The sequence below is a fragment of the Solanum pennellii genome, chromosome 9, assembly GCF_001406875.1.
Source record: "Solanum pennellii chromosome 9, SPENNV200".
In the NCBI taxonomy this organism is placed as follows: domain Eukaryota; kingdom Viridiplantae; phylum Streptophyta; class Magnoliopsida; order Solanales; family Solanaceae; genus Solanum; species Solanum pennellii.
This window is the reverse complement of record NC_028645.1, coordinates 2,046,230-2,057,258: the sequence shown is the minus strand read 5'-3', so window position 1 is coordinate 2,057,258 and position 11,029 is coordinate 2,046,230. Positions and strand designations below refer to the sequence as shown.

At 31.5% G+C, this 11,029-nt stretch overlaps 2 protein-coding genes across 3 annotated transcripts in view; both read left to right on the top strand.

The window, feature by feature from the left end:
- The window catches only part of LOC107031751, a 9,324-nt gene extending 5,937 nt beyond the window's left edge, over window positions 1-3,387 (top strand). For both annotated transcript variants that reach the window (XM_015233221.2, XM_015233219.2), the window contains 9 exons: window positions 627-840; window positions 924-981; window positions 1,062-1,118; window positions 1,281-1,526; window positions 2,029-2,093; window positions 2,187-2,243; window positions 2,335-2,428; window positions 2,786-2,926; window positions 3,008-3,387. In XM_015233221.2, coding sequence (XP_015088707.1) covers window positions 627-840; window positions 924-981; window positions 1,062-1,118; window positions 1,281-1,526; window positions 2,029-2,093; window positions 2,187-2,243; window positions 2,335-2,428; window positions 2,786-2,926; window positions 3,008-3,160 — 1,085 coding nt within the window. In that variant the 3' untranslated portion in view covers window positions 3,161-3,387. The remainder of the gene's footprint in view (window positions 1-626; window positions 841-923; window positions 982-1,061; window positions 1,119-1,280; window positions 1,527-2,028; window positions 2,094-2,186; window positions 2,244-2,334; window positions 2,429-2,785; window positions 2,927-3,007) is intronic.
- Window positions 3,388-8,842: 5,455 nt separating this feature from the next.
- LOC107030780 (UDP-glycosyltransferase 73C4-like) lies at window positions 8,843-10,407 on the top strand. Its single transcript, XM_015232033.2, has one exon. The coding sequence runs from the start codon at window positions 8,853-8,855 to the stop codon at window positions 10,338-10,340; it is 1,488 nt and encodes a 495-aa protein (XP_015087519.1). The 5' UTR covers window positions 8,843-8,852; the 3' UTR covers window positions 10,341-10,407.
- Window positions 10,408-11,029: the final 622 nt, after the last annotated feature.

Below are 11,029 nucleotides of genomic sequence, written 5' to 3'. Positions count from 1 at the left end.
TTTCCCCCCCCCCCCTCCACCCCCCCCCACACAAAGGAGGATGGGGAGAGGAACTGGAAAGGCGTGAGTAAGACAGGCAAAGGAGATGAAGAAACGACATTATCATCTCTAGTTGTGGTGGTGGGAAGGTTTCATGACATCTGCTCACAAATTTGTGGTGTGGCATTAGAGCACCGAGTTAGACAAATGGGACACAGACCCCCCAACCCCCAGATTAGCAAAGGAGATAAATAAAATCTATTATTACAAGTATCTGTTACAATTTTTTATAATGATGGTATCCGGGTAGCTGCTCCCCTCCCCACACACAGCACATTGTAATTCTGCCCATCAAGGCTTCGGTACACAACTGTCTGTTCATCTATAAAAATAAAAGAAAGAAAAAAATTAAGGCACCTTTAGTTGTTTTCTTATCCTATATGTTTGCCTATAATGACAAATAAGCTGCATCTCCATTTAGGTGAGCAGCACATAGCTATTGATCAGTTCTGAGAAAATTTCAGACTTGCCTCTGTTTTGTTTCTTTTTTCTTTCTTTCACCACTTAGATATTCTGGTTACTTTGTTGTTAAAATTTCAAAATTCCATTTAAGTGGCATTAATGTGTGTTTTCAATTATCTATGCAGAGTGTGCATCATTATCGGCTGTTCCCCGTGGTAAATGGTATTGTAAGTATTGTGAAAATAAGTTTCAGAGGGAGAAGTTTGTGGAGCACAATGCTAATGCCATTGCTGCCGGGAGGATTTCTGGTATTGACCCAATAGAGCAAATAAGTAAGCGTTGCATGCGTACTGTGAAGAACCCAGAAGAGGCAGAAGTTATAGCATGTGCTTTATGCAGGTAGTTGTTCTACTTTGTGAAGTTGTTCAAAGCCTAATGTCTTAGTTTTTGTAGTATGATGAGTGTATATTTTTTGTATACAGGTGTTATGATTTTAGTAAGTCTGGATTTGGTCCACGCACGGTTATCCTCTGTGACCAGGTATTTCCTCTACATTTTTTATAAAACCCTTATTTGACCAAGTTCTATTCTTAAAATGCTTTCTTACCTTTCATATCCAGTGTGAGAAGGAATATCATGTTGGCTGCTTGAAGAAACGCAAGATAGCAGATTTAAAGGTTAGTCCATTTGCTTATTTTAGGATTATTTCATGGAAGATCTTTTTTTGTCCAGGATTCCTGCTCCTTTATTTTGTTTAATTCCCTTTTTTCTCTTTCTTTTCCTTTTTAAAATTATTTACTTATGGATTCTCAAGTTAAAATTACTGCAACTTGCAACAGGAGTTGCCTAAAGGAAGATGGTTCTGCTGTGCGGATTGCAAGAGGATATATTCTGCACTGCAAAATTCACTGCACTCAGGAGAAGAGAGACTGTCAGAATCTTGCCTGGGTGCAGTAAGGATGAAGCTAAAGGAAAAACATATGGATTTTGTTGGTGATCTAGATGTGAGATGGAGACTTATCAGTGGCAAAGTTACTTCTCGTGAAACCAGAGTGTTATTAGCAGAAGCTGTTTCAATCTTCCATGTAAGCATTAGCCCTGAATTTATTTTGTCCAAACTTACGGTGAGCAGACTTAGGATATGATAACCACATTGACTGTGTGATGTTGCTTAAGACGGTTTAGTTACTTATCTAGATGGGATGGGTTTGTTATTGAGTAGTCAGTTTTATGCTCGTGCATCAGTTCTTTGAACTTTGGTTTTGTGATTTTGTTCTTAATTTTAAGAAATGAAAATCGGTGCTTCAAACAATTTGCTAATCATGCGAGACAGACTTGTCATGTCTATTTTTCACGGTAGCTTTCTTTCGTGGAATTTACCTGTCATTTCCTTTTGTAGTCCGAGTTAATTTAATGTTCTCTTGATGTTATTTCATCATATTCTTTTCTTGTATGCTCCACTAGATGTTTGTGATTTTCTTATTCTGCGATGTTTAGTGAATAGTTCGTTTTGGATTTTCTCTGTTCTAAAACTATTTCTAGATTGTATCTTTTAGTGGAAAAGTTAGAATCATCACGACTTTTCAGGATTGCTTTGATCCTATTGTTGATTCGGCAACTGGACGTGATTTCATTCCATCTATGGTCTATGGGTAACTTTCTTTGTTATTATGCTGAGCTAACTGGATTTTTCATTTATCTTGCCATTGCATTGTTATCTATGATATTTGTTCTTCTCCTTGCAGAAGGAATATTAGGGGCCAAGACTTTGGGGGCATGTACTGTGCTATATTGACAGTAAAGTAAGAACTGTGTTGCAATTTGTTTCATTTGAAACTTCTCATTTTAAAGCACATTTTCCATCACTTACGAGGTTATTTGGTTATCATGCAGTTCAATAGTAGTATCAGCAGGGATCCTCCGTATTTTTGGTCAGGATATGGCAGAGCTTCCTCTTGTGGCAACACGTATTGGTAGCCAGGGCCAGGTAAAGCTGTGTATAACTGTTCAGGAAATTGACCCCATTTGTTTTCTGTCAGATGACTTTCTCTCAGTTTTTGCTGCTTCAAATACTAAGATTCATTTTAGATCTAAACTTGATGTCCCTTAACATCCACTCTAATCGTAATTCATATTTTGCCATGGCGGAAGCATTGATTGGCAGCATAATGCATTTAACGTTTTCACGTTGGCCAGATGATTGTGAATTCTGATGATGCTTTTATGGGAAATTTTTGTTGTTGCTTATTAGAAATCGTGCAATACATCTTATGAGTGATATATCTTCTGCTATCATTCTTGAAATGTACAAAAGTTGAGAATTGTATGCTTTGAATGTTTATAGGGTTACTTTCAGTTGCTCCTCTCCTGCATAGAGAAGTTGCTTGCATTTTTGAATGTTAGAAGATTTATACTTCCTTCTGCTGTTGAAGCAATGTCAATATGGACCGAGAAATTTGGATTCAAAGAGATACCACCAGATCTGGTATATCTGCATCTCTTCTTCAAATACAACACGATTGCCCTTTTTTATTTCATCTTCTGAGCAACTGTTTTTACATTGCAGCTAGTCAGCTACAAAAAAACCTGTTGGCAATTGATTACCTTCAAAGGAACATGTATGCTGGAAAAAATGGTCCCTAAATGTCGAATCATTCGACATGATGTAACTGAAGCTGAAACTGAAACTGAAACCGAAAGTGATGAACCAGATGAGTAGTAGGTAGCCAAAGATGATTTCCCCCCCATTTTGTAGAGCCATTTCTGATCACATATGTATATTTGAGTCGTATTTTATCAAAGAGGGTGAATTAAACTTCACAAACTATGAATCTCAGAGTACCAATTTTTTTGTAAAGAAGGTTCTTATAACTCGAAAGTTATAGCTGGTTGCATGTTTATATGTCAGATTATAAATTTAGCCCACAGAGAGTTTTGATATCTGAATGAATTTCCACCACCTCTCAATATCAAATTAGTGTTGCCATGACCTCTTTTCTTACACATTTTATTCAATATTTTCCTATTTAGTGATATAAATTGTTCGTCGCTAGTACTTAGTTTTTAGTGATATGTTGTCTTCTTTCATTTACTATGTACATATAGGTCGCATGACATCCTTGATTCAACTATCAAGCTATTGTACGTTTATGCTAGATTAATTTGCAGAAACTCGTTAGCTTTTGTGCAACATATTTGATCTAGAAATCATCATTTGTTTGAACAATGTGTTCTTTTTTTGTTATGCCATATATATACATGTATACTTAATTCCACCTACCTAAGTCCAAACCCTACCTTTTGAAGTATTCAGCTTAAAAAGTGGTTTACGAAGCATCCCACAGTCATCTAAGGTCTACAAACTAAAGGTTGATTTCACAGCTCAAACCTATAACCTATGAGTTTTGAAATCTAAGAAAGACAATTTACTTAGATCATCCTAAATTCTGGGCTCTACAGGATGTTTAATTTATAGACGGGGACAAGAATGGCTACTAAATTAAGCAGGAAACTTTCTTTTACCATTTCATGAGATGAACACTCGTTCAATATTGTTGATTGTGTCTTACACTCTAGTGAATTCGAATTGTGATTTATACCAAACTTGAAAGGTCTTAACGGATGTCTACGAAAATTAAACTCTAGTGAATTCGAAATGGATCCATTGCTAAGGTCTTAAAACACGTTTATGAAAAATTTTGATCATTTCGTTTGAGAATTCTAGGTCACAAAAATTGCATGGACTATAGTACACGAAAATCGGTGAAATCTGTGTTTACCAACTTTGGAGCTTGTTTGAACTTGAAAATGCATCAGTTTTCCTTGCGGGATGAACTGGTCCATATGGACGTCCACGGAAAATTTCGGCCATCTCGTTTAGGGAATTTGGGTCACAAAAATTTCATGAACAATAGCACACGAAAATCGGCAAAATTTACGTTTACCTGCTTTGGGGCTCATTTCAACTTTAAAATACGCCCGTTTTTCCCCCGGGACGAACTGGGTTCATTGCTAAGGTCTTAACGGACGTTCATTAATAATTTCGGACATTTCGTTTTGCGAATTCTGGGTCACAAAAATTCCATGGACTAGCACATGAAAATTGACAAAATTTGTGTTTACCGGCTTTGGGCATCGTTTGAACTTGAAAATGCGTCCGTTTTCCTCAAGGGACGAACTGTGTCCATTTCTAAGGTCTTAGCGGACGTCCACAAAAATTTTTGGCCAATTCATATCGGAAATTTCGGATCACAAAAATTTCATAGACTATAACAAAGGACAATCGAAAAAATCTACGTTTACCTTTTTGGGGCTCGTTTGAACTTGAAAATGCGCTTATTTTCCCTGTAGGACAAACTGGGTCCATTGTTAAGGTCTTAAGGGATGTCTATGAAAAATTTTGGCCATTTCGTTTCGGAAATTCTGGGTCACAAAATTCCATAGACGCAAAATCTACGTTTACTTGCTTTTAGGCTCGTTTGAATTTGAAAATGCGCCTATTTTCTCCGCGGAACGAACTGTTCCATTTCTAAGGACTTAACAGACGTCCACGAAAAATTTCAGTCATTTCGTTTTGAGAATTTCGGGTCACAAAAATTCCATGGATTATAGCACACAGAAATTGGCAAAATATGCGTTTACCTGATTTGGGGCTTGTTTGAACTTGAAAATACTCCTGTTTTTCCCTATGGGACGAACTGGGTCCATTGCTAAGGTCTTAACGAACGTCCATGAAAAACTTTGGCCATTTCGTTTCAGAAATTTTGGGTAACGAAAATTCCACATACTATAGCACACGAAAAATCGACAAAATCTGTGTTTACCTGCTTTGAGGCTCGTTTAAACTTTAAAATGTGTCTGTTTTCCCCGCGGGACGAATTTGGTCCATTTTTAAGGCCTTAAGGGATATCCATGAAAAATTTCGGCTATTTCGTTTCAGGAATATAAGGTCAGTAAAATTCCATGGACTATAGCACACGAAAATCGATAAAATCTGCGTTTGTCTGCTTTGAAATTCGTTTGAACTTGAAAATGCGTCTGTTTTATATATATATATATATATATATATATGCTCTATGTTCAGAACACTGTGTTTGATACATTTCCTTTGTTGATACAAGACACACCTGTTTGAATACGTCGTTGATATATCGAATCTCGATACATCAAATAAAAGTGATGTATCCGAGAATAGAAAATAATAGAATTTTTAAATATTTTTTCAAATATTAGCAAATTTAATGAAATAAACAGTCTTTAGATATTTTTTTTCATAAAATATAATATGAAATGAGACTCAGCCAAATATAAATTCATTGAAAAGTCAAATTTGGTCAGCAGATCCAGCATACCAATTACTGAAATTCAGCATAGCTACCAAGGTCAAAAAGGGCAACTATTTTATATTGTATTTCGTTATTATTTTTTTATTTACGTAATTTTTATATACATAAGCAATTACGATCGCAGTAAATTATAAGAAATTTAATTACATATGAAATGTATACAAAAAAAAGTAATTAGTATTGTTTTCTTACGAAATTAGAGTTAATCTTTTAAATGAATTTGGTATAAAAATTACATGCTGTGAGTTGTCAAAAAATATTATTATTTAATATATGAAATTGGTATATATACTGACTATACTGTTAGTTAAAATTAACCAAAAAAAATTAGATTATATATTTATAATTACTTATATAAAATGATAACTTCTTTTAAATTTATTATGTAATAAGGTATACCATTTCATTCCGTATGAAAATTCTATACAAACTATATACTTGTCTTATTTTAACGATTTTTGATAAATTATAATTTAGGTTCTTATAATATTTGACTATTAACTTTTAATTAATTAAAATTTGTGTTTTTCATCCCTATTTATAAGAAATATGTGATATTTAGATATTTTTTTTTCAAGAAGCATATTATCTTCGAATATGGAGTAACTATATAAAATTTAGCATAAAATATAGCTATTTAAAAGGATAAGAAACCCTTGGGATTGGAATGCCAATATTTAATTCAAATTTACATAAACATCCTTTTTTTAGGACATAATTTAAAATTATTTTTTAAAAGGTCCATGAATCTTTTTTGGAATGACTATAATGACCATTTTTTTTGTAATAATGAATTCTTGCACCAATCCGAAAATTATTTTGAGTAAATCATTTTTTCTAAGAAAACATTAGAACGCGATCTAAAACTCGGTAGAAGTTAGAGAATATTCTAATGATTAAAGTTCTTGAGATTATATTAGATATTTTTAAAATGTGGGTAATCACAAATATTATAGTGTTAAGAATTAATTACATCATGTTCTTACTTTTTTCAAATTATAAATTTCTCAAATTTTAATGATTTCGAATACATCACTCAACATTTTGACACACTGCGTAAGAACGATGAATCCAAAAATAAGAGACAATGAAAATTTTTGTGAATTTATAATAGTGAATTTTAGAGAATATCATAAAATAAATTACGTGTTTAAGTACTTTTTTTCTAAAATATGAAACAAAATTTTAAAAATAATTATATGAAAAGAGAAATTTACGTGAATCAGCAAAATATAAATTACTGAAAATTCAGCATAGCCACCAAGGGTCAAAAAGGGCAACTATTCTATATTATATTTCATATTTATTTTTTCATTAACGTAATTTTGTACACCAATTAAATAATATTGCTCCATTTCATGTAATTTACACCTTTTTTTTATAGCGATTTACTGAAGTTTTATTCATTTATATACTAATTGAATATAAATTAGATTCATAAAATATCTTGATATAACATGAGTATGATATGCGATTTGTATTTTTATATCCACATTACTAATACAATGGATTTCTACTTATATATCAATTGCATATATAACACGAATTCGTTTTTAAGTCTAGTTATATAACAACTATGTATATATTTGTGGTTAATCTTTTGAAAATATAAAAATTACATGCAATGAGTTATCAAAAAATTATTATTTTGTATGAAATCGATATATAAATTGATTTCAATAATATTAGTTAAAAGTTAAATTTATCGTGTGAATTATTATGTAACAAGGTATACACATTTTATTCCTAGAGAAAATGATGAAAGGAAGAACCAATTAAACCACCACTTTTAAAATTAAAATAATAATAATAATAATAACAATAAAAATAGTGACCAAACTATATTGGAGAAAATCAAGGGATAGATATATCATGCTAATTATAAAACACTATATTTAAGGGAAAAAAGTTGTAAACAACTTGGTAGTATTTTAATTCATTTTCCCCTTTTTTTTACATATAATTTAAAATTTAATGTGATCATTGTTATCGATTGTATTGTATTGTATTTTTACTATATCTACAATGTTTGTTTTGATTGTTACTTAAAATGTATTTTACTGTATTGTTAAATTTCGTTGTTACATAACAATGGAGATCACTATTTTATGGAACAACCAATTTGGTGTGTCCCATTATTACTTAATATCTTTTTTTCAATTATATTTTTACATAATATTTTAAAATATTATTTTACCCTTTACCTTAATTATTTAAATCTAGTCAAACCTCTTACTCTAGAATAATTAAGGATATTTAAGTAAATTTATAAATTAATGCAATCAAACCAAACAATTAAAATGTTACTAAACAACAACAAACAATACAATCTAGCCAAACATTGTATCTACCATACAATACAGTACAATACAATACAATACATTATGAAACGATGGGTAACAATAATTCAAACAAAGTTTCGGAAAATAAATCTTCTAATATATAAATTTAAATTTAATTAAATTTTAATATGTATTAATATATGTGGAAAGAAAAAGTGATAACGTGATAAAAAAACACAAAGTGATATCAATAAAAAATATGGTAAATAGACTTTTGAGGATAATACTTAATTAACAACCGTCTATTAGTACTTCTTTTTCTTTTTAGAAAAAAATAAACTTCCGTTATTATTGATAAATTATAATTTTAGGTCATTATAATATTTGACTATAGCTTTCAACTAAATAAAAATTGTGTTTTTCATCCCTACATAAAAAAAAAATTTAATATTTAGACTAATTTTTTTTTTCAAGAACTACATTATCTTCACATTATATAAAGTAACAATACTCAATTAAGCATAAATAATTTATGAAGTTTCATAGATTGGAGGTATAAAAAGCCCAAGGACCAATTTTTATTTTTTTAAAAAAAATAATATTTAAGGGACTTAAAGTGTTAATTTTCTTTGTTTGAATTCACTTCCCTATTTTTTTGCCATAAAATTAGTCACATCCATTTAATGTGATCTAACCATCACATATCTAAATATCAATACAATTTTCTTTATTTATAAATTTCACCATTTTAACAATTTCCTCACAATTTTTTTTTTCTCAAACAATGGCTTCTTCTTCTTCCCTATCTAAAGAGCTTCATTTTCTATTGATACCTTTAATGTCTCAAAGTCATATTATACCAATAATAGACTTTGCAAAATTACTAGCCCTACATAGAGTCAAAATATCTATCATCACAACACCTCTCAATGCCCAAAAATACAAATCTATAGTCACACATGCCCTAAAATCCAATCTAAATATTCAACTAATACCTATTCATTTTCCAACCCAAGAATTTGGATTGCCTCAAGGATGTGAAAATATGGACTCACTTAATTCACTAGAAATGTTCAAAAATTTCCTTTTGGCTAGTGAAATGATGCAAGAACCACTAGAGAAATTGATTCAAGATCATATGGAACCAAAGCCAAGTTGTATCATTTCTACTAGTCCTCTCACTTGGACTCAACAACTTGCTAATAAGTTCAAGATTCCTAGGTATATATTTCAAACTATTTCTTGTTTCACCCTCTATTGTTCTCATATGTTAAATGAAACAAGCATACAAGATACCCTTGTGTTGGATGATGATACATTCTTGATACCTAATATACCACACAAGATTGAGTTTACAAAGGCTCAATTGCCTCAATCTACTCAAGATATGAAGAGTCTTGTGGACAAAATGAAGAAGTTTCAAGATTTGGCTAGAGGTAGTTTGATTAATACTTTTGAGGAGTTGGAACCTTGGTATGTTGAGTCATACAAGAAAGTTGTGAACAAAGTATTTTGTGTTGGTCCAGTATCATTATGTAATAAAGGAATGGATGAAATGGTTGATAGAGGCAACAAGGCTTCAATTGATGATGAACATGATAATTGTTTGAATTGGCTTGATACTATGAAGCCAAAATCAGTCATTTATGCTTGTTTTGGTAGCCTTTGTCACATTTCATTATTGCAAATGAAGGAAATTGGATTAGGGTTAGAGTCATCAAATGTACCTTTCATTTGGATAATTAGAGGGCTAAACTTTACATTAGAAGTTGAAAAATGGCTAAGAGATGAAAATTTTGAAGATAGGGTTAAAGGAAGAGGGATGATTATTAGAGGTTGGGCCCCACAAGTCCTAATATTATCTCATCCTTCCGTCGGAGGATTCTTAACACACTGTGGATGGAATTCAGCACTAGAAGGGATCTCTCGTGGCGTGCCAATGACTACTTTTCCTATGTTTGCCGAGCAATTTTACAATGAAAAATTCATCGTAAATATCTTGAAGACTGGAGTTCGAGTTGGCATTGAAGTGAGTACTACCTCTTGGAATGAAGAGAAGAGTGGAGTATTGATTAGCAAAGATCAAGTCAAAAAAGCAATAAATCAATTAATGGATCAAGGATTAGAGGGTGAAGAAAGAAGAAAAATAGCAAAGGATTTGTCACAAATTTCAAAGAAGGCTATACAAGAAGAAGGTTCTTCATACTTGAATATCAAATTATTGATTGAAGATGTCATGCATGTACTCAAAAATAAAGAAGAAATTGAATAGGATTTGAAGAGTCCTCACACAATCATTCACATTAATTTTATAATAAATTATTAAAGTTATCAATGTATTTCCACAATAGCATACTCTAATTTTTTAAAATAAGTTTTTCCTTTTTTATAAAAAAGGACATAATATTTTTTAGATATTAATGAATTAAAACTAAATAGTGGGCAACACATGGACCAATGCAGTAATTTGTGTTTGGGAGCATTGATGACAAACATGATATATATAAATAAAAATTATAGGCCAAATACATAAACATATTCCTAAATTTATTGGATTTTTTCCCTCAGGTACCTCAACTACGTTATTTTCCTATTGAATCATTGAACCCCCATAATTTGTTCCGTTTAAGCAAATATCGTTGTCTGATGTGGAACCAGATTTGTGAGGGGTATTGATAGAGGATACATATGTTGTTCCCCAACTCATTAGTCCAATTGATAGTGAAAGTGTTCGAGAATAATTGTGTTTTACTTAAGTCATTTGAACACATTAGAAAACAAATTCGACTAACACGGTTTGTCTTCATTCATTTAATCAAAATTATTACAATTCGAACACAATTGAAGGCATTTACAATAGAAAAGCCGATCAAAATCAACCAACAGTGTTTTAAATGAACAAATTATGTGTGGTTCAATGATCAATAGAAAAATGACATAGTTGAGGTACCTGAGGAAAAA

What these genes read in the sequence shown, in the direction of transcription:
- LOC107030780 (XM_015232033.2), top strand. Translation starts at nt 8,853, where the DNA reads ATGGCTTCTTCTTCTTCCCTATCTAAAGAGCTTCATTTTCTATTGATA.